Below are 23,245 nucleotides of genomic sequence, written 5' to 3'. Positions count from 1 at the left end.
AACCTGTCAGAATATACTTACTTGTTGTAACTCTACCATAACGGTGCGCATGCGAAAAGCGGCGTGGTATTGTTTTAAAAATGTAAATACGTTTGCATAAGATATCCGAAACATGTTTATAACAGTATACATCATGTTTTCCCACCAGGTATCGCTTCTTTAGTTCCTGCAACAGGCAGCTGGACTGCTCAGCGTTTTCACTTAAAAATGCACCGGCCAGCAGCACGCCACTCAATGCTAGCAATTAAACCTAAAGTTAGCGCTCTAGTGCTAAAACTCAACCCCGTGGCATAGAATCTTAGTGGCCGGAATAGCAGCTCGTGGGTAGCTGGGGCGGTCTCTTCCGGGTCGTAGCGCGAGCTAACCAATGGCAGTCTTCGTTGGTATGATACGGACGACTCAAGCTTCCACCCAGCCTGCCTCCGAGGCTGCCTGTCATTCTGAGTAGACTGTCCTTGGTTTGGCCGGGCAGAGGCAATTTGTGGGGTTCGACACCCCCCACCGGGAGATGAGAAGTGAGTGCAACGATCGGAGAGCGTATTCTTTTTGTGTCTACCTGTGCTTGTAGTATGCCGGTTATCTCTGTCGGTACACTTTAAATCAGTTTTCTTTCCTGCACAACGTATGCATCTTGATGAAGCGCTGATACTGTTACGATTTCTTTATGGCTGTACGGGTGGTCCTGCTGCTGTCACGCACGTGTGGACGGATGTCATGCCTGGTTCTGCCGTCTGAGAGCTGGTACGGCAACTGCCACGTTGTTTGTGTGGGAGGGTGGAGGGGACGTTGTTAATGCAGTACTGTAACACTGCATGACTGTGGTACTGCACTGTATGAATAACTTCGGAGGAAATACCGTTGTTTTCAAATTTTGACAGTGAGGGTAGCAGTGCGACTATAATAAAGTGATGTGGGTAGTACCGATGTTAACGCACTTGCTTTCTGCAGGGCACACTGGTACTGTCACGGAGTCCTAGATTTGTAAAGCATGTTGTCGTCTTATGTACCTTCTTACGTGTTGTTACCCTTTACGTATGTTTACAACCAGTTCTGCAGCTGTTACACTTCCTGCTCATGACGGCAGGGCTGTTGTTGTTTTGACCCTTACGGGTGATTGTGCGCTTTACAAATGTGGACTTTACTTTACTTTTTAGGTCTCGCCTGTCGATGCGCATGCGCATCGAGCTTGCAAGACTATGGGGGCTTAACCACTCTTTAACTAACTTGCAAGGAATCGTGGCGATTCCTTGCAGTGCCCGTGACTTTTAAGCTCAATGCGCATGCGCTTAGAGCTTAAAAGCGCGTGCACATCTCACAGCCTCCCCCAGCTCCGCCCCCTCCTCTCCTGCCCGCCGTGTCGCATTTCTCCTCCCCCCACCCCTTCTCTCTCGTCCAGCCGTCGTGTTTATTTATTGTTTTACCCGCTCCGCCCCCTCCCCTGCCCGCCGTGTCGCATCGTCATGGCAGCTTTGAAAGTAGGGGCAGAAGAGCGCCACTCTCTCTCCCAGCACACCTCCCCCTCCAGCATCCACTCCCCCCTTGTCTCTCTGTGCCCGCCCCCACCACTCCTAATGAGCTGCTTGTTTTCATTTGCAGTACACCATGTGCGCATTTACTTTCATAACGGTGGCTCACCGTTTTAACTTGTTTTAATTTCCCAATCTGACCAAAAGGTTTGCCGATGCCTGACGTGCTACTGACCTCTCCACAGCCATGCCTACCTAATGGAGTACATGCTTGAATATATGTATATAGCCAGGCAAATTTTTTTACCCGCTCCGCCCTCTCCCCGCCGTGTCACGTCTCTCTGTGCCAGCCCCCACCACTCCTAATGAGCTGCTTGTTTTCATTTGCAGTACACCATGTGCGCATTTACTTTCAGAACGGTGGCTCACCGTTTTAACTTGTTTTAATTTCCCAATCTGACCAAAAGGTTTGCCGATGCCTGACGTGCTACTGACCTCTCCACAGCCATGCCTACCTAATGGAGTACATGCTTGAATATATGTATATAGCCAGGCAAATATAAAGTACAACAAAAAAAACATTTGTCGCATTTCTTCTCCCCCCTCCCCTGCCTTCCCTCCGTCTCTCTTTTTTTTTTACCCAAAACATTTGTCGCATTTCTCCTCCCCCCCTTCTCTGCCTTCCCTCTGTCCTTCAGTTGCTTCATGCCTTTGCTTGACCTCTTTTCCTTCATTCTTTTCGTAACCTCTACTCCTACTCCGCCTTTCAGCATCCTTTCATCCCCTTCCTCCTCCCCCTCACTTCAGCCCTCCCTTCTCGTTTCCTCTCTCTTCTAAACACGTCATTCGTCCCTGCCTTCAATATCCTCTCTTCTTTCCCTCATCCGACCCCCTCCATGTCTATATTTACCCTTGCCCCCTTCGCCCCCTTCCCTCCCTGCCCCTCCCCATCACTGTTGGCCACACCATTGAATTGAATTAATTCCGCCATGCTGTTCGCAACGGGCCCACCCCTGCAGCAGGCATTGCTTGAAATCAAAGGCGCTTGGAGGTCTCCACGGGGTTCTCTTTGTTTTCCGCCCAGGCGCTGCTTTGATCCGTGGCTGATTATTATGAGAACCCGGAGGGGCTCCTGGCCCCCAGCGTTAAGGGCTCCTCGCCTGCAATCGGATACTTTTAGAGTCTGCCCTTTAGTTTTCACAACAAAGCAAAGACAACCCTGAAAATGTCCATGAAGTATAAAACATCTTAATGTAAATTGTCCGGTAAATTCCCACTGAACACCACCACATCCACCATCACCACCACATCCACCACCACATCTACCGCATCCACCACAACCACCGCATCCACCACAACCACATCCACCACCGCATCCACCACCGCATCCACCACCACATCCACCACCACATCCAACATCACCACCACATCCACCTCCACATCCACCATGACATCCACCGCCACATCCACCACCCCATCCACCACCACCACATCCACCACCACCACTGCATCCACCACCACATCCACCGCCACCACATCCACCGCATCCACCACCGCATCCACCACATCCACCATGACATCCACCACATGCACCACCACCACATCCACCACCACATCCACCGCATCCACCACCACCACCGCATCCACCACCACATCCACCACATCCACCATCACCTCCACATCCACCATGACATCCACCGCCACATCCACCACCACATCCACCACCACCACATCCACCACATGCACCACCACCGCATCCACCACCGCATCCACCACCACATCCACCACCACATCCACCACACCCACCACCACCACATCCACCACCAGGTGCAAATGCAATGTTCTTGGATTTTCGTCACAATAAAATACACTGAACATAATCTTCACAAAATTAATTTACAAACGTTTAAGCTATTGCCATTATAAATTACAATAAATGTTATTTAAGTATTAATTATTTACAAAATTAAAAGCCATTGTTATTTGCAATATCAATACATCTAAGTCACGTAAAGACAACACACATTGCATTACAAATGCTATAGGTGTCACATTTGCGAAAGTTCAAACTATTGACATTGTAACTGACAAAGCTATTACTTTTGCTATTTTCAAAACCAACACATAAATAAAAAAAGTGTCATTTACAATACCAATTGTTCAAACTTTCCTAATGCGAGACCTATTGCATTTCCAATGCTTGTTCTTGTTTGTGTATATCAGGAGAAGCGAGTGCTGCCGTCTCTGTGGTCTGATGAGCAAGTGTGGGCAGTGATGCTTCTATCACACCTTTTCTCTATGCCTTTTGCAAGAACATTGTTCACTGCGTTGCTGTTGTCAGCTCGTAGTGTTGCAAGCCTCTCAGACACCACCATCTAGATATCTCATGAGAGGGGGGTTCACTGCATTCCCCTGTGAACGTCTGTGCTCTGGAACCAGGGGACATGAACACAAGCTGTGGCAGACCGCCACACCACACGCCCAGTACCCGTCCAGTAACCAAATGCTTTATATATCGGGTTCTGCCGTGGGTGGGGGCAGAGTAAGAGGGGCTGGGGCATTGCCAAAATATAATTTGCTGTACCCAGAACCTACTTTGCAACGCTGAAGAACTTGTAAATTTGCTTTTTGGGCACCAGGATTATGCACGGCAATGGGCTTTACTAATTGGGCTGCAAGACTGGACATTCGGTTTCATGTCGTGTTCCCACTGTCTTCAGCTGTGGGTCAAAAAATGTGCACAGTGGGTTTGGGGGCATAGGGCCAGGGCGGAGGGCATGTCCATTTGCTGAGCCTGTTGAACATTTGCGGAAGAGATGCTGAGCTCAAGGCCGTGTAAAAGGCCTTGTGTCCAGTACCTGGTAGTTAACCAAACATTGAGCCTGGTGGACTTTGAGATGCTGGAGTGATGAGCAACATCAGTGATGTAAAAAATCATGTAATGTTTTAGATATGATTATGTGCACACTTTTGTCCCCTGACATTGACTACGAACAAAGTACTGATTTTGAAATATATGTAACTGGGAATATCTTCTTATACCTCTAAGGAAGAAAACATGGCTGCTGTGACTGATAAGAATGACCCTAATGACACATGTATGGTCAGCAAGAAGGCTATCCCAGTCGGAGTTTCATCCCCAGATATGGAGAATTGTGACATCCCTTCTTACGTTTCCGAATTCGTGGAAAGAGAATTGGGTAACGATGTAAAGTCTTTACGAATGCTTGGTAAACTCATAGAGGAGATTACAAAAGAGAAGCAACAATTGGAGGAACAGGTAAGTACATTTCAGTTTCCAGTTCTATGCATTCAACTGTCCCAGACAAGCTGAATGAAAGTGCAGACAATATATTCCAACGCAATTAGTTTCTTTTTAATGGCTTTAAAGCATATCAAATTGTTCATCAATTATGATTGGACACGGAAAAACCCTATCACCATTACTAATATTAATGGCCACCAATAAACGTTAGTATGGAAAGTCACCCATTGATGATGGTGTATAGTTTAATGGAGGACCATCTCCATGATGTTCCGCCTGCCACCTTCCAGCAATCTTCCATGTCTTGTATACTGTCATAATTGCAAACTCCTATGGAATGTCTGCACCATCGTGTCTGTGTACCACTACCTGGTGAAGTGTTTCCAGCGCTTCACTCTCAGTGTTTGCTGGTTATTTATATTTAGGTTTATTCTATACGTGTTGCTTATATACTTAGTTTTTTTAATTAGTTTATTTCAATAAATACAAATATTCATGTGTAAAATTAAAAAATGGTGATCGTGCCATCAAATTTAGTTTACAAAAAGTAGTTGGTTTGGGGATCCATCAAAAGAGTGAGAAGTCTTTTGTACTCTCAAAGGTATTTATACATTTTCCTTTGCTTACATATATCGCATTTCATAGCTCGTTCCCGAATTGCATCTTTTGGGTGAATATAAACCAGTTTATGCATATACATTTTTGTGGGTGGAACCGTTTTACAATATTTCAAATCACTTTTAGCTAAGACTTTCATCATGAGTTTTCGTGATGTTTTCAGATTGTGGATGCATACATCTAAATAATTTATTGACTACTTGTGAAATAATGCACCGAATTCTGTTTTATTTAATTAATTCCCATTAAAGACTTTTAGAGAGTAGGAAGAAGGTAAAACGAGAAGTTATGTTACTTAATGGATTTGTATAGCACATGTCTATAATTTATATGGTGGCATAGTGCTTTAGGAGTCTCTACGGTTTATGGCCCATAGTCCAATGCTTCTGGGTAAAGGAACATTGGTATTTAGTTACCACAAAGCTTCATCCTGCAGCGAAAATAAGTGGCGGTACATTGCTGTAGACAATGGTATTCTTTATAGATTTTGATGACTTTTAAGTGTAGATGTTAATCATTTTTCGAACGTCTTGGCCACAAGAGTAAACAAATGAATGCCTCAATTAGCATATCCGGACCATGCGGCCTTCATATCAAAGTTATAAGTTGGAGATAACACTAAAAAAGTATCCCGTCTCATAGACCTAGAAAACAAAAAAAATAAAAGTGTGATGCTCAGGTTTTGGATGCCAAAAAAGCATTTTGACAGAGTGGGCTGTAACTACTCTGGAGATTCATTACTTACAATAGTAACGACGTAGCCCTCACATATTTCAATAGAAAGCAGTATTCAGAATTACTATCATGTCATATCATATTAAACATACTTGCATGTTTTTTTCACAAGTTATTTTACATTAGCGTCATACAATATCTTCTAGACTAAGCTATTGGCATGAACATTTGTATCCTGTTTTCAATACTGAATTCCTCAAAATAGTAATCTGACTTTTCATAACAGTATCATTGTGGCTTCTTATTTCATTTGTGTAATAAGGCCCATATTTTTCAAGTGTTCTATATATCCGTTACAAAATGAATTAAGAACATAATAATGACAAAAGTTACAGAGCTGATTGTACCATTTAGTAATTCATTAGGTCTTGCCTATAGACCGCTTTTGTCAAAACACCTCTTGTGGACCCTACCTAAAACTTCCAGCTCATTCTTTACCATTGGCTGACTTTGATTTAACTCTTATTTGCTTGCTTATTATTCTATAGCTTTCCTTCCTCATCTTGTGTTTTGTTTGTTTCTTACTTGGAGCATACCTTGTTAGTCATGCTTTTGATTCACTGACTTGTATCTTTCCACTGTTCACATTCAGAAAACTTCTTTTTTTTCTTTTTATGTAGCATTTCATGCGAGTACACATGTTATCTTGCTCTCTACCCCATCTCATCTCCACTCAATGCACTCTTAGTTTTTGCTTCTGTAGCCTTGCAGACCATCCATAAAAGCCCATTAACAGGTATATTTTTGTGAGGGTTTGGCTAAAGAGCAGATTTGGAGTTGATCTCCTGCATTCTATATATTGCAATAAAGCCAGCCCCAGCTTTTATGGGGTTGGGGCTTGCTGCTACACTCCGTTAGCTGGCATCTGAGGCAGAATGTGTACGTTACATGACTGATAAAGAGATGGCTCTTCTCCTGAGGCCTATAATCTGTTTCCTAGACTGCTGCTGATCACCAAACACTTCTAGTAAATTACATTTGTTTCAGTTCTATTCCATGGAAAATAAATAATGCATTGGCAAGCGTTTTATTCTGTTCACTATGCGGTGTAAAAAATATGTGAAAGATAAACTATGCTGTTTACAAAAACTGAAAATATTGATTTTTGCCTTTTATCCAGCATTTCGTTTTTTTTTCTTTTACTTTTTTTGTAACCTTGCTTTATGAACATACTGTGGCAAAAGCAGTAGTTTGGCACTTGCGTTATAAAAGTATGACCTATTGGAATGATAATGTTTATATAAATGCTTTTATAAATGGTAATTGGCCAGAAACCAAAGGTGTGCACCCTTGGTTCTTGAAGGCAAAATCCATGGCAGGTTTTCCAGATAACCAAGATGTAAATTATTTGTATTTAGAGTAATAGGCCTGATTCGGAGTAAGGCGTGCGGGTTAATCCGTCACAAATGTTACACATGCATATTTCTTCTGCCTTTTTACAAGTGCATTATATCCAGTAGCACTTGTAATTCGGCGGCCAGGATATCTGTCACGTTTTGTGATGAAGTAACCCATACACCAAACTCTAAATAAGCCATAAATATCCTATATGCGTATCTTGAAAACATTGGAAAGGATCTAGCCATCATTGATCTAAGGTAGCTATCCCAACATACACTGTTCAATATTTATCCAGATTTCTAAACTTTACTTCAATAGAACATGTTTATGAAGATAACGCGTGCCATAACATCTGTCATTTTTATATTATTGTCTACTTAGGTACTTACAGTTTCCACAGAAGTGCCAAAAAGAATTCAACATGCTTTGAAGAATGCAGAGGACTCAAAAAAGCTACTTAGCCAGCTCATTGAAAAAGAAGCACTTCTGTCTGATTCGATTAGCAGTCACCTTCTGAAGGCCCAGCCCTGGATGGAGGATCTAGGTGTACTGATTACTCAAGTAGAAGAAATTGAACGGCATCTCTCATATCTAAGATGGATTTCACAAATAGAGGAGTTAAGGTAAAGCTGGAAACATTGGAAACCTTTGGCTTACTAAAATTTGTTCTTTTGTCCCACAGAAGCTTCAATGGGCCTGATTATTATGTGTATTGTGTTTTCTAGATTAAGCAATTGGTAAGCTTTGTAGTTTATATAGTTTCGGTCTTTGTATGTGTCATGGCATGTTGCCAGAAATCTATGCAGCAAGTTACGTTGCAATTTAGAACCACATATAATATTTTATTTAAGGTGGTTTGTCTTAAAAGTTTCAGTAAAAGCAGAGTGAAGCTGGAGTATCATCACATGCTCATTTCTTGGCATGCCCCCAACTCCCTTTGTGAATTTTGTATTCTTTGACTGACCAATTGGGATCAGCCCCTTCAATTTAGATTATTCCTATTAACAAAGTATCCCAAACATATTTTCTTGTTTCTTTCTCCCCCACCTTCAAAGACGTGGTTTATTTTATTTATTTATTTTTATTTTGAAAGTTTTATATAGCGCGGACAAGATCTTTGCAGATATCAGAGCGCTTTACAAAGAGGGGTACATGAGGGAGCATAGTCAGACAGAAATATCAATAGATCAAACAGTACAAGTAGGTGGCTGCAAGCCAATCATGTGAGTAATAAGATAACAATACAAATAAGCAAAGTGGTCAACCATGTAGTACAGATCGGTGCATAGTATTAACAGAGTTCGAGATAATAGTTCAAGTGTATTTAGCCATGAGGATAGCTTTTACTTCATTTTTAAAGAGTGTAGTGGAAGAGATAAGCCTGGTTTCGGGAGGGAGTGAGTTCCAGATCCTAGGCGCCATTCCTGAGAAGGAGCGCTTATATGTTTTTTCCTTCCGGAATCTTCGAGGTTTCAGCAGAAGATTGTTTGTGCCTCTAGTGTTTCTAGCTCCGCCAGAGAATGTCAGTTTCTGAGCGAGGTAGCCGGGTGAGTTTAGGTGTACCGCCTTGTGTGTCATGCAGGCGATTTTCAGATGTATTCTGGCTTCAAAAGGCAGCCAATTCAGGGATTTCAAGTCAGGGGTGATATGGGAATGCTTTTTTGATCCAGTGATGAGTCTCGCTGCAGCGTTTAGAGAAGCTCTTAGGGGTGCGGTTGAAGTTAGGGGGAGTCCGCAGAGGGCGATGCTGCCGTATTCAATTCGGGGGATGACTAGTGCTTGTACTGCGGTTTGGAAGTCTTTGGTTGGGAGGAAGGGTTTGAGTTTCCTCAGAGTATTGATCTGGAAGTTTGCTCCCTTTGTTGCCTTGTTGATATGTTGCTGCATGTTGAGATTGGTGTCAAGTGTTATGCCTAAAGATTTTGCTGAGTCCACGATGGTGGGTTGGACATTGAGTGCGGTTAGGTTTTTAAGCCAAATTTGAGTGGTGGAGGTCTTCGCTGGAGGTGAGATCAGAAGGAACTCTGTTTTCAGGGCATTGAGTTTGAGATGATTATCGGCAAGCCAGGATTGGGTGCATCTGATCGTTGAGTTCAAGAGCAGGATGTCTTTGGGGGACTGTAATTTGAGATAAAGTTGGGTGTCATCAGCGTACATGTGAAAGTGTACATTGGATGCTTGTAGCAGGGTAGTGAGAGGTTCCATGACTAGGTTGAACAGAGTTGGGGATAGCGAGGTTAGTGAAGTCTAGTGGATTTACTCCTGTCCATCTTAATGCCCACAGTGGTGCTCACAAACCTGCCATACTCCTTCTCTCTGTGACTGATTGTGCTCAGGGAGACGGGATACAGGCATGCTAGAGACTAGGTCAATAGTCATGCCCACAGTCCAAACTTGTGGCAAAGTGAACGCAGCCCTCTACAGCAGAATGCTCTGTTGTGCTGCCAAGTTGGACTCTCAGTGGTATCCCTCTCTGCCTGCACCTTCCGCGACATCCAGAAGACCAGACCTAGGCATTAGTACAGACCACCTGTACATTGAGTTGTGCATGACATCAGAGGGCAGTAATCTTGAATGGGAACTATTTAGCCTATTTTGACGTGTGATGAGCATTTTCAGACAGCCTTTATGAAATGAGAATAAACACAACAGCTAGTGCTTTCCAACTGTAAAGGCTTTAGTCTGATTATGTTTCCTTGTTTTCACATCCCCCATCCTGCACTCTTTATTTTTTTGAACATAGTTAACTGTATTAAAGTTGATTCCGATACCCCTTCCTGATATCATCCTGATTAAGGATTCTATATGTACCAGACTGTTTCTTCAACTGACCTTTGGATTTTCTTCATCTGTGACCCACAGCTCTGCACATTTTCCGTCTTCTCCATCAAAAAACATGATTTAGATGACTGCTGGATTTGTAATTTCCACCCCTGCCATCGGTCTTGGGGTATCCGTTTGTGGCTTTGTGTAAGACCGTACTCATTTCCTTATGTCACATCTTAATGTCAAAAATGTTTAAGTTCCCTTCTGACTCTTCCTCATACAGGATATTGTTTTTGTCTGCCTCATCGGGTCTTCTTCAACCTGAGTGCAAGAGTTTGTTCAATACTTGTTCCTCATGCTCCAACAACTACAGTTACAAAGTTGCTCTTCACATGGCTTTGGGAACTTGCCAACTATGCTGTGATCTTCTGGTATTTTGAAGGCTTACCTTACACTTTATTCTGGTATAAGAGATTCACAATTGAAAATGCTAAACAGGCATGGCCATATCCGGGTCCATGAACCAACCATAGAAAATGGCCTAGTTTCTTTCTGCCCTGGATCTAGGAGACTGGATGGTAGCGATGGACCTGCAGGACGCCTTGCCTATTTTCATTTCCTCGACCTTCAGTCTTACAAACATTACCTGCAGTTTAAAGTGGGCCAAGAGCATTTTCAGTCTTCCATGCTCCCCTTTGGTCTCAACAGTGCCCTTGGGTATTCACTAAAGTGATGGCCTTGGTCGCTGCTCACCTTTGAAGGTCTGACATATCAGTCTGCCCTTACCTTAATGACAGACAAGCTGTTGAAGGCGGTCTTGCCACAGTCAGTCGTTGACCACGTCCGGAGAACTGCAGACTTCTTAACATCAATGGGGTTCTTGATCAACATGCCAGAGTGTCACAGGACTCCTTCAAAGATGGTCCTGTTCACCAGAGCCATTATGCATGGGGTGCATGTTTTAAGCCTACCCATTGGTTGAGGGAGTCCAGGACATTTGAGCTATGATCCTGATCTTTCAATATCAGTCTTGGGTCTCGATGAGAGCAGCTATTAGACTCCTTGGCCTTATGCATCCTCTTGTTGGACTACGCCAGATGACACATGTGTGCCCTGGGCGCAGCACCTACATGACCTGCCAGATTCCATCTAGGTTTCCGAGGAAACTGTAAAATACATGCAGTGGTAGCTGATTGACTGCAGTTGGACCAGTGACTGACCCCTCTCCCCACCCCACACAGAGTTGATGGTGGTGACGGATCAATCACTGCTGTGTTGGGAAGGTCACCTGGAAGAGGTGGAAATCGGAGGACTCTGATCCCCGGCAGAGACCCGGCTCTGTGTCCCTATAGGGCCTGAACCGTTTGCTTGGCTGCCAGCAGGAGGAGGGAGATGAGGTACCCCTTTCTTCTTCCAACCGGGTAGCTTTCATCATCTGAAGAGACCAACAATACAACCTTTGTGCAGCGAACCGACTCTGATTCTGTAATCTGGTGTGTTGTCATCCGAATCCCAGCCCTGAAAGTTTTGCTCTGCGGGCAAGTCCAGGGAATGTGTGTCAGCGATCCCTTCCTATCACACCCCTCCAGTATTTGGAGCTTCTCTATCCAATCCATATGGGCCAATCACATTAGTGTGTAGTGTCACCTATATAGGATTTTAAGTTTTGTTTCTGTACCTGCTGTATGGGAGGCACAGTTAGTCGCTCGCTGGAGTATCTCTTCCCATTGGTCTGCATATAGGGTAATGTATAGTTCTTTCTCCCAAGCCCTCTGAAAAGTGAGTTTGTCTCCTGCCGCATATTGAGCATACAATATATTTTGGACATCGCATGGAAATCGATTAATTTTGCCTCCTATAGTAGTTCTTTAAATGATTGATCTGATAATGAAGAGAACATACATAAGATGCTCCTTTCAGTCGGTTGGGCGTGTATTTCAGTATATGACTCTGGCTTTGGCATTTTTAGATCTGCCGCACCCGCAATTGTTATTAACCTATTGTCACCAATTTTTTAAAAACAAATACAGTGGGCTTTGGACGTACCCAAAGGAGTATTTCTCTGTCACCACGTGCTAATGGCTGCTTGGTGTATAACTTCACCCTCATGGAAGTGCTTCCGATGGAATGCATGAGGAACAATTTTACTTCTGACAAGTACACTCAATCATCATGCCGATTTTCACATTCAATGTTATGTTTCATAAATGTATCCTATGCAGAAAGCAAATCTTTGTTTGCTGCTTATTCCTAGCATTGTCAAATCCTGTGGGTCTGTCTTTAATGCGATAAACAGCATTATTGTTTGCAACTCATGTAGACAGCATTTGTGAATGCCTGTATTTACATGTGATGGTGTATTAGAGCCAGCCCTATTGCCTTTGCCAATGCTTGTTTTTATATGCTCTTTTGAGTTTAATTAGAAACCGCAATAAACAATTCTACATTAATCCCTTTCTGTTTATATCATTCTCATGCCTTACCATGACCTCTAGGACTTTTTAATCTCCTGCCCTTAATACGTTATTAGACCTCAAACATTCCAATGACTAAAGACCAGCAAAAGACTGTGCATATGCAAATGAAATGAAAACACCAAGAACGTGTACTACTAGATCATTAGATGAACTGATCCTCAGGTGCGTTCCATAAACAACTATTTATGAAACGGTTACAAACTATAGTAAAGCTCATTCCCCGCCCCAGTCTTGGCAGATCTATGATCATTCTCTCGTGTCACACTTGTATAAATATCCACTCAGCCAGGTTGTGAATCTCAGGCTGTATGCTGAATCTCACCAAGGCTATGGACATAAACATTTACTTGGCTGTTTACTACTTGGTAACCATTACTCCCCCTAATCTTTCCTTCAGAGAACAAACTCATTTAGTTGTATTGGCAACTTGAGAAACCATTTGCCACCTGACGTCAGCCCCTGATGTAGAAATAGAAAGGCACATCTCTTTCATGGGAAGCTATTTTTTAATTTTTTATAAACATATTTTATTCATCAATTGGCATATATAACACAGAGCTCTGCACACCAGAGACATCTGCCCAATCAGACCATACATAACCAGAAAGCAATTCACTCCTGTTTACCAAATCAACAAAGCCGAACAAGGACAAATCAAAAGAAATAACACCCCCCCAACTCCCTCACCCCACCCCACCCCCTTGAGATTGCACAGAATACACATATTCCTATCCACCGCCTTGATGTCAAAGCAAGTAATCCTAGCATGAGAACACACACCCATCCAGCCACCCCCCTCCCTCCATCTACGCCGACACCGACACTCAGCCCGGCAAACGTGGCTCCGCTTCCGCTGGCGGCTCCAACCATAGGCCCCGATACTCCGCTCATCGATTCCATATTCTATAATGCTTGCGTGGGCAACCCCTTGCTACAAAGATAGGTTGTTCCAACCCCATGCAAATATCCAATCCATTTTTACAGGCTGCCACCGAGGGGGCCCGTGCCGCCTTCCAAGCTTTAGCGATGTCTTGCTTCGCCAGTGTGAAACCTAATAACACGAGATGCCGTTTGTATACATTGCCACCTATCCCCTCTATAACCTATAGCAGGGCCAACTGCGGCGTGCGGGGAAGCTCCCAACCCAGGACCTCGGAAAGGCACGTAAACACCCCCCCCAGAAGCTATCCAGGCATGTGCACCGCCAGACCATCTGTATGAACGTGCCCCCCTCCCGACCACAACGAACACACTCTGAGGAAGCGATCAGCCCGCCTGCTAAAACCGCGCCCTAGTAAAGTAGACCCTGTGGAGATATTTAAATGGGATCAGGCGGAGTCGCAGTGATATGGCCGCCCCCCTCTGGGCCGCCCGGGCGTCCACCCAATCCACCTCCTCCAGACTGCCCACATCCCCCTCCCAGTCACCCCGGAGCTTTTGAAGTGTAGAGGAACAATGAATGACCAGGGTCTGGTAAATTCGGGAAATCTTCCTGTCTGGTTAGTCCCCCATAAACCCCTTCACTGCCAATGGACTAAATTCAGGGAGGGACTCTAGACCCTGCATGCTGGGGGACAAGGCGTGACAGAACTGAAGGTATCGATAAAATTGCGACTGTGGCATAGGAACTCCCTCTAGAGATCTTGGAACGGCTTTAGTGTTGTGCCCCTTGGGACATCTCCCAGAGTGGAGATGCCAATATCATCCCATCCCCTAAAGCCCTGGAGAGCCGCCAGTTGGGGCAGGCGCCCGTTGTTCCACAAAGGGGTCTCCCACGTCAGGACATTCCACCAACCCATACGCCTCAGCGCCGGCCTCCAAATCGAGAACACCACTTGCGTGGCCGATAGCAGCGTACCCCGCAGCTGAGCTGAGTTCAGAATCGTGTGTAGTGTGTGGCGTCCCATAAGCTGCCGCTCTAACATATACGCCGGGTCCCCCCTGTCGCCGTACCGCCACTCATTAAGGACCAGCAAGTGCAAGGCCTGGAAGTAGGGGAGGATATCCGAGGACGCCAGACCCCGCGAGTAGGTGGACAAAAGCACGTACGAAGTGGTACGCGCACATTTCCCCCTTCCCACAAAAACTGCCCCAGCACAAAATTCACCAGCCGGAACCATCTAGGTGAGATCGGGTACGGGTGATTCTGTATCTGGTAGAGAAGGCGGGGAAGCGCCACCATCTTAAATATTGCCGATCTACCGAACCATGTCAGGGGCATCCGGGACCAGGACTTAAGACCTGCACGAACCCTCTCCCATACCGGTACCAGATTCCACTCCCATGCAATTGCCGGTATGTCAGAGAGAAACACCCCCAGGTATTTCAATCCTCCCACCGCCAACTGAACCGAGAATGCCCATGTACCTACTCTCATTTGGTCTCCCAGAGCCCACAATGTGGACTTATGGGGATTCATGTACAACCCGCCGTCTCCCCAAAGATCTGCATGATACGCAGAAGCCGTGGCCCCGTCCTATCAACCGCCGTAAGAAAAAAAAAGGACATAATTCGCGTACAGAGCGATACTATCGGACAGACCCGTGGCCCACTCGATGCCCCACGCCTGTGCATCTATACGCACCCACGCTGCCAAGGGCTCCATGGCTAAGGCGAATAGATAGGGAGACAGGGGACAACCCTGCCTCGTGCCCCGATCAATACAAAAGGTGGAGAAGGTTGCGCCCGCTACCTGTACCGACGCCGTCAAGTCCGGACATAGAAGCTTTATATATGAGAGGAAGCGTGGGCCCTGATTGAGTCTGCCGAGCAATGCGAAGAGGTACACCCAGCTCAGGGAATCAAAGGCCCTATCCATGCCCGCTAATAGAAGCGCCACCGATTCCCCGATCCGCCGAATAGCTGCGACCGCCACATGTGCCCTCCCAGTGTAGTGTCTGGTTCCCCTCTGGGGCATGAACCCGGTCTGATCAGGATGCACAAGGATGATGATATGTGGCAAGAGGTAATTAGCCTGCGCCTTCGCCAGAATTTTTGCCTCCACGTTCAAGAGAGAAATGCGGCGGTATGAGGCATTATGGGAAGCTATTTGAGGTATGCTTGATGTATCACTTTACATTTTGAGCTAATTAAAACATCCTTTGTGTTTCCTCATTTTGATTCCCTTCCATCTCTATCCTTTCTCCCAATTAATTCTACTCTTCAGACGCTACTGCGTTCATGTCGCTCCATCAAAAGCACTCTGTAATCTAAAATTCTTTTAAACACAACATTTGACTTGTTTTTGCTGTTATGAAACTAGTTAATAAAGGCGCATTACAATTCTAGTCTGTTGGTGAAAAAAAACATATTAGTGCCTACCTATATTTAATTAGAATGCCCTTTTATTCAGCACCCAATGCTGAGTATGTGCTGTAAAGGAACACCCAGTTCTGCATTCGAAGGGGCAAACCAACAGACACAAGTTAAAATATCTAAAATCTGCTGTGATTGTATCGTACTAATCATATTGTATCAATTTAAAATTACAGTGATAACATCCAGCAATATCTGATGACTAACAATGTTCCTGAGGCTGCCAGTATTCTCGGGTCCATGGCTGAGTTAGACATAAAGCTCCAAGAGTCTTCCTGCTCTCATCTCCTAGGATTTATGAGATCTACTGTTAAATTTTGGCATAAAATCCTGAAGGACAAGCTGTCGGGGTGAGTGAAGTGCACCAAACGGATTGTTGTTCTTTGCGCCCCTCCGTGTTCTTCCTGCTTATGCTGTGTACACTTTCTGTTGTAGCGATTTCGAAGAGGTACTCAATCAGTTTCACTGGCCCTTCATTGGACCCCTGCAGTGCCAATCTCCTGTACTGTCTTCACCCTCCAGTTCTCTGGAATTGTACAGCAACCTGGAAGCTCTTTTTTGTCAGCTTCTCAAACTGCAAACATCGTATCCTTTTCAGTTAACATTTTAGTTTGACAGCCATGTTAATTTAGAAATTATAACAGAAAATATCTTAACAAATGTACAATTACTTGTATGCATAGGAACATCCATGTTGTATTTAAGAGGTAATTTATTGAGGCATCTGCTGTTCAGGAATCTCTCCTGACTCTCGGTCTGTGTCCTGCAATGCTTTCTCTAGCTGATTAGAACCCACCTTTTTAAGTGTGATTTTTATGACATGAGAAGCTTAGGTTGCCCACAGCACTTTTGGGTGCCACCTATTGGCAAATCCACTTTGCTATTACCCACATTTTATGCCTTAAAGTACTTTTAAAGAATACTTTTATAGAATACTTTTATGTCCTTGTGATAATTTACACTGCTCATTATGTATTTCACTACTAATTTAGCTTTTAAACCGCACAGCCTTGGGCCAAGCAGTTACATTTTTTGACCCTGAGGGTGCGTGTTTTGTGTACATCTGGCTTGAGTGTTAATGAAGACGATCTGTTCAAACATTGAAATGCTTGCTTCAATGTGACCATTAAAAGGCATTGCAAATGTGCATCCTATCATTTAATAATGTGGTAAATAAGTGTAACTTCAGTAGAGTGTTTAGCAATAGAATATACCCAGCTTTGTGTGAACTAAACAGAAAACATATCTGGAGCTTCCTATTCTCAGATAAATAATATTAATTGTTGCTCAAGGTGAAAAAGCTTTTAGTTTAAAGTACTATGTAGCAACTATTTATTTTGCTTTACTTAAAGATCATATATTGAATAAAAACTTAGATCAAGGTTGCAACTGAGCGATAAAAGAAACTTTGTATGAAGGACGACGGGGCTGGCAATTCCGGTGTAGATTCCGGTACCTTGAGTCGGAGCCATGTATTGCTTTCAATGTTTTCAGTTCTCGTCATGAATTAAAGATCACTTCAGGATGCACTAGTCAGCAGTTACTTTGTTGGTGAGAAGGGCACTACCTCCACTCCGCTTCTACAGTGGGAAGCTTTTAAGGTGGTAATCAGGGGCGCAAGTATAAGAACTATGGTGGTGACTCAACAGGTGTTAGACTCCAAAATGATTAAAGTCGAGGCTACACTGCACAAATTAGAAGTAGAGGTGATAGCGAATAGTGCCAGATTAGAAAACCGACACCAAATATGTGATTGTCATACTGTTCTCCTGGAAATATGACGTTGTATAGACATGGCAGCATGTGTGGCCAAAACACATTCGTAATATGACAAGGTTGGTAAACTGTTACCTTGGATTATCCAGCTACAGCACTTGGATGCTGTGGTGTGGTCAAGTTTTCTATGATGAGAATACCAAAATGGAAAACTGCCTTCAAAGAGGTTATAGTAAAGTCTGGTGGAGCAAGGATTCCCTCCTAATGGGTGATCAGAAGGACTTTTAGAGTAAAGGTAAAGATGGTGCGATGGAAGAAATGTTTTATCCTAAACTGAACGCTCTGCTCGTATGAGGCTGTTTTTGTTTTCTTGCTTACATAGTCGTTATGGAGATTTTGAAATCAATGTAAAAGCCAGTAGTACTGGAGCATGGATTAGGAAATGAATGGATCTTTATTGATTAATGTTTGACAGTGAGGATTTTATCTGCTTATTGTGAGTTCAAGTTGGCATATTTATTTTCTCCAGTGGACCAGAAGACTCACCCCCTTGTAGCTCAAACCCTATGGCTGCCAGACTACAGTACCACAGTATGGATGTGTGAAAGGATTACCTGCCACTAAAGATTTGTATGCATAAGTGTAAAATGTTCAAAATTGTATACATGTTTAATTAATTTAACATCCTATTTGTTAGGGAGAGCACTCTACGAAAATACAGTGAGCCGTAACTTCAGCTCTCTTTACTGAAAGTGATTCCAGTATAAAAATGTGTACATGTATCTACAAACTGTAAACATTTGAGGTTATTTTATAGTGCTCCCACAATGCTCTCTGACTATATCCATATACTTGCAGAAGCATACAAGCAAGTTTGCTGATTATTTGCTTTCATGATACATATACTCTAAAAGTTGCAACTTGGAAACCAAGTTTTGCTACAGTATTGTGCAAAGTTAAATGCAATTTCTCAAAAGCATCATTTAATAAAACAGGTTTGATGTGTGTTAGTTGTATAAAAAAAGAACAGAGATTAAGAAAGGAGATCAGTTTAAAACCATAATAGAGAACCTTGTGGGCATCATAAAACTAATTTAGGGAACCCATTCATAAAAGAAAAGTCACAAAAATAACCCACAGATTTACGAAATTGCATTGGTGCAGAATTAAGGCTTCCAGGAATTCACAAGAGTTTACAGAAGTAGGCCATGAAAGCATACTCCAAGCAAATGTTTGTGAATTCGGTTTTCATATGAGCAGATTAACAAATGCGTATTTGATCATGTCAAAATCTGCTGAGCAATAGCAAATTTAGTTAAAAGTTTTTTCTCCAGGTTGAAAGTGTATTTCCCCAGGGAGAAACTACTTTCACCAGATTTCCACCTTGGAAAAATATTTACTCCCTTCCTCGTCAGGAGTAAATGTCCTACCTTTGCCAGAGTGGAAAGAGATTGAAGGGGACTTGGTAAATACCCTTAAATATGTACGTTTTTGTGTGTGTACACAAACTCACAGGGCATTCAGGACATGGTACTACTGCTTCCTACCTACTTCTGTCTCCAGTATGTAAAGTTGCTGAGAGGTGGCAAAGAAAAGCCATAATACAATCTAAACCCTGACATAAGAGGAACCCTGGCATAATCAGAGCAACTATTATTTGCCCTCTGATATAAGCAATACCCTGCCTTCATTTATCACCTCACTGCATAGCACTAGAAGGGACAAGTGGATTTTTTAAAGGACAAGTATATTTTTGAAGCATCCCGTCCCTTGGACAAGTTGATATTTTTCAGGATTTCACACCCCTGAATGTTTAAACACCTAACATCTTTCATGCCTACACTAACAAGTCTGTCCTTCTCAGGTGATCCACCTGACATCATTGATCATCTCCTCAAAGTCATTTCCATCACCCTTGACAATCAACAGACTTGATTAATCAGTATCTTTAGAAAGTATATGACAATTTGTGAGATCTTCTCCAAAACTGAGGAAATCAGCTTTACCTTCTTTGCAGTGCTTAGGTTTGTTGGGTATGCCGTAGAAAAGGCTCTCACACCTATACAGAGCGCTCAGGCATTTGTAATCCAATCCTGATGTTTTGATCAACAGTGAGTTTTCACTTTTATCAAATTATGTGGTTGCTTGTATTTATTGAATTATATGTTTTTCTCAGTCTCCATTCAAGGCTGAGTATGATTCCACATTAATGGTTTCTCTGAAGCCAGTTATTTTGTCAATTCATCCGACAAAGTGATGATACTTTGATCTCCATATATCAAATGTTACTGGTGTGGTGACACACACGATTTGACGACCAGCTAGTCATTTACAAATGTTTGCTCAGCTGTCCATTGATACAGATGCTTCCTTTACGGGATGGAGAGCACACCGATTGTATCAGACAATCAGTAGATTGTTGGTCTATCACGAAAGCTGTTTCCATTTAAACATGTTTGAATTGAGAGTGATTTGGTTGGCTTTGACTGATTATTTCACTTAGCTTCAAGGGAAATGCTGTGAGATCTTGACGAACAATACTATGGCTGTTTCGACATGCACAAGCATTGCAGGGTAGGTTTAGTGCGCCTGTCTTTACAAGCACTGCAGATATGGTAGGGGGCTTTGAAAAACCAGATGTCTGTGGTCGCAGTCATTGAACAAGTACTCTAATTGCTCAAACAGATGCCTTGACCGTCTGTAGGAGTAGCACAGGGAAGTCCTCCTGACCTCTTTTGAAACTTGATGCTAGGCAGATATCAATTTGTTCTTGAACTTTTTCTACAGGAAACACAAGAGGGGTTTTTCAATACAGTCTCTTCCTGTTCAACATTTTTCTAGATATAATGGTTTCCTTATTTTACAGCCGTTTTTACCTGCATCTTCACATATTTTTAACTTTCAATTATATGAAGAAATGTTCTATTTTTTGTAAGCATTACTTGGACTCCTGCACGATTGCTTGAGACAGGTTCCTTTTCCTTCACTTCATTTTTATAATTTTTCCTTAAATCCTTTAAACTAGAGACGAGCTACTGACCAAACCAAGACAACTTCCAGAGAAGTATTCTCTTCCTGCAACCCCTCCCATCATACTTCCCATGCAGATCATGCTTGCACCTCTGCAGAAGAGATTCCGGTTTCACTTCACAGGCAACAAGCAAACAAATGTCTTAAGCAAGGTGAGGAAGAATGCTTATTCAAGTGCTTACAACAGTGATTGGTTTCTAATAAAATGTGTTATTGTTATGGGTTTCCCAGTTCCCAGTAGAAGGCAGCGTTAGCTAGATGCCAAATAATGAAATAATTTGAAATGGGAGAGTCAATATTGTGGGTACAGAGCATTTCAGTGTTGTGGTTGTGCTGCAAGGATTTTTTTTTCTTACAACCTAGGTGAAATGGCACTTGCCCCTTTTCACTCTATCAACAGAGCCCAATATTTGTTATCCATTCTGGCGATCTAGCACTCTGGGTGGCTGCCTAATATTGTCTAAATGTAGCGCCACCGAATGTTGTGATGTAGGAGATCCTATTCAAGTATGTTAAGAAGCCAAATTGGCATCATATTCCCAGTGACCTCTGATGATTTAACAGAGTTGGCGTATCTTCCTACCTTTAAGCCGCCCAACTAACTGTTCTTTGCTTTTGTGGAATCGGGGTAAGAGCAAAGAGTTGAAAGTAAAGAAAGGAAAACATGTCTCTTAAAGTTCTGTTTACTTTCTTTACCTATACTCCCTCAACTATAAAGAGTCAGGTACCCCGAATGATGGCAAACACATTAAAACACATTAGTATGGATCTGCAGCATAGACAACTTTGTGTAAACTGTTGTGATCAAATTTGTTCCAACCGTCTGGAAATCCCATTTATTCTGCCAACAGTCACCCATTGCCATTGTTCTGAGAAAATATTTCATTGATATTGATGGCACACTCCCCGAATTCCTTGGCACACAGCTACCATATTACCGTCCTCGCATAACAAAATCCATAAGTGTGACTTTCTTTAGTGCTTACCACAATGCTGCCTCCTTCATCTTCTTTTTTACCATAGCTACTCTCCTCTCTTCTGGAAGAAAAAGCTTTCTAACTGGTTCACACCATAGTTATGAGTGACAAAGTCTGCTTGCTGATATAGTGGAAATCACAGTTGTCTTGCCATGGAGACAAGGAAGATGCCTAGTCTGACTTTGAAAATCCTACAGGGGTTCTATGAAACAAGCAAAAAAAATGTCTATACGGGTAATCTAAGCTACTTTACTCGATAAAAATGTGTATGACAAAGTAATCCAGTTCAAACCCCTAAATCGTGAAAGCAGAAGTGCTTCCCAAACAACAGCTTTTTTTTAAACAAAAATTATAATCAAATTGGTATAATTCACTTGCCTGCTCTCTGCAAGCTTTTCTGTCATCTTAGTGGAGACCAACAAGATTATGGATTGTCACCTCAACACTCCTAGCAACAGAAGCAAAACAGTTTGAAGCGTTGAACAAAAGTTTAGATGCTTGAGCTCTCGGCTGGACCCTAGCACTTGTGCTGTTCAGGTCCCTGTCACGCACAAGGTGGTTTCTCTTGAACCAATGCATTGTCTAATTCATCACGAAAATCTTTACATTCTTTGAGTTTAAACATGCAGGGCCTAATTCACACTTTGTAGTACGTTTTTTTCTACTTTCGGTATTCACAGACTCTGGGTGTAAACTTACTACAAAAGTGTAAGTTACCTGTCTCCACCCCTAGAGTAATGCAATTGGATTACACTTGTGTGGGTGGGTGAAATCCCTCTAAAAAACCTTTACCTGGCCCTGAGGTTCCGTGACGATTTTACTCGTGTTTGTAACATTGTCGTAAATACATAATTTTGGTATCAGTGGACCGCAAATGATCCATTTAGTATATCCTGGTGTTTTCGCTATGCTACGAGCAAGAGCACTCCAGTTACAAACACATTTCTGTTCTACCCATGGCATCCATCTTAGAACACGGAAGCCATTTTGTATTCCTTGCCCTCACATAGTCAATGGACACACAATGACCTCTTTTCATTTAAGGACACGTAGGCTTTAGCCGGCGATTCACCTTGCGAGTGACACGTGCACCTTAGGCCAGCAACACTGTGGCAGCATGACTCGGCAAGAGCTGCCTCCCCAGCCTGAGGCCAGTCCTGCTATACTGGTTCTTGTGTTCGTTGGCCTGATCATGATTAGGCGGCCGAAGCTGGTAACCGTGCCCATTTACGACCCACAAACATCTCTTATCCTGTCTTTCTATCTTCCACACCTGGCTCTGCTCCTTTCCTTCTGGGCCTTTATTAGGGGGAGGTAACGAAATTTACGATGAGGCGGTCCGGGTCTTGAATGAAGAATTGACATGGGATTATGATGGACTAGTGGGAACCCCTCATTCGTAATGTTTTGACATCAGATACTGTTGACGATTCCTGTGCAACGCCAAATATTTATTGTTTAAGACACGAATGTTTAGAACTGTGGTAACATGTAAAGAATTTGCCCCGAGCAGAATATTTAGTATATAAGGAACAACCC

At 43.1% G+C, this 23,245-nt stretch overlaps 1 protein-coding gene across 1 annotated transcript in view; it reads left to right on the top strand.

The window, feature by feature from the left end:
* The first annotated feature begins 329 nt into the window (after positions 1–329).
* Positions 330–23,245, top strand: part of RINT1 (RAD50 interactor 1) — a 90,670-nt gene continuing 67,754 nt past the window's right edge. Inside the window, exons 1-6 of the mRNA XM_078649836.1 lie at positions 330–515; positions 4,516–4,746; positions 7,807–8,048; positions 16,160–16,333; positions 16,419–16,568; positions 20,725–20,881. Of these exons, the coding sequence (XP_078505962.1) occupies positions 4,525–4,746; positions 7,807–8,048; positions 16,160–16,333; positions 16,419–16,568; positions 20,725–20,881 (945 nt within the window). The 5' untranslated portion in view covers positions 330–515; positions 4,516–4,524. The remainder of the gene's footprint in view (positions 516–4,515; positions 4,747–7,806; positions 8,049–16,159; positions 16,334–16,418; positions 16,569–20,724; positions 20,882–23,245) is intronic.

Source organism: Lissotriton helveticus, chromosome 1_1 (assembly GCF_964261635.1).
Source record: "Lissotriton helveticus chromosome 1_1, aLisHel1.1, whole genome shotgun sequence".
NCBI lineage: Eukaryota > Metazoa > Chordata > Amphibia > Caudata > Salamandridae > Lissotriton > Lissotriton helveticus.
Note: the sequence above shows the minus strand (reverse complement) of the source record. Positions and strands in the feature narration are given on the sequence as shown.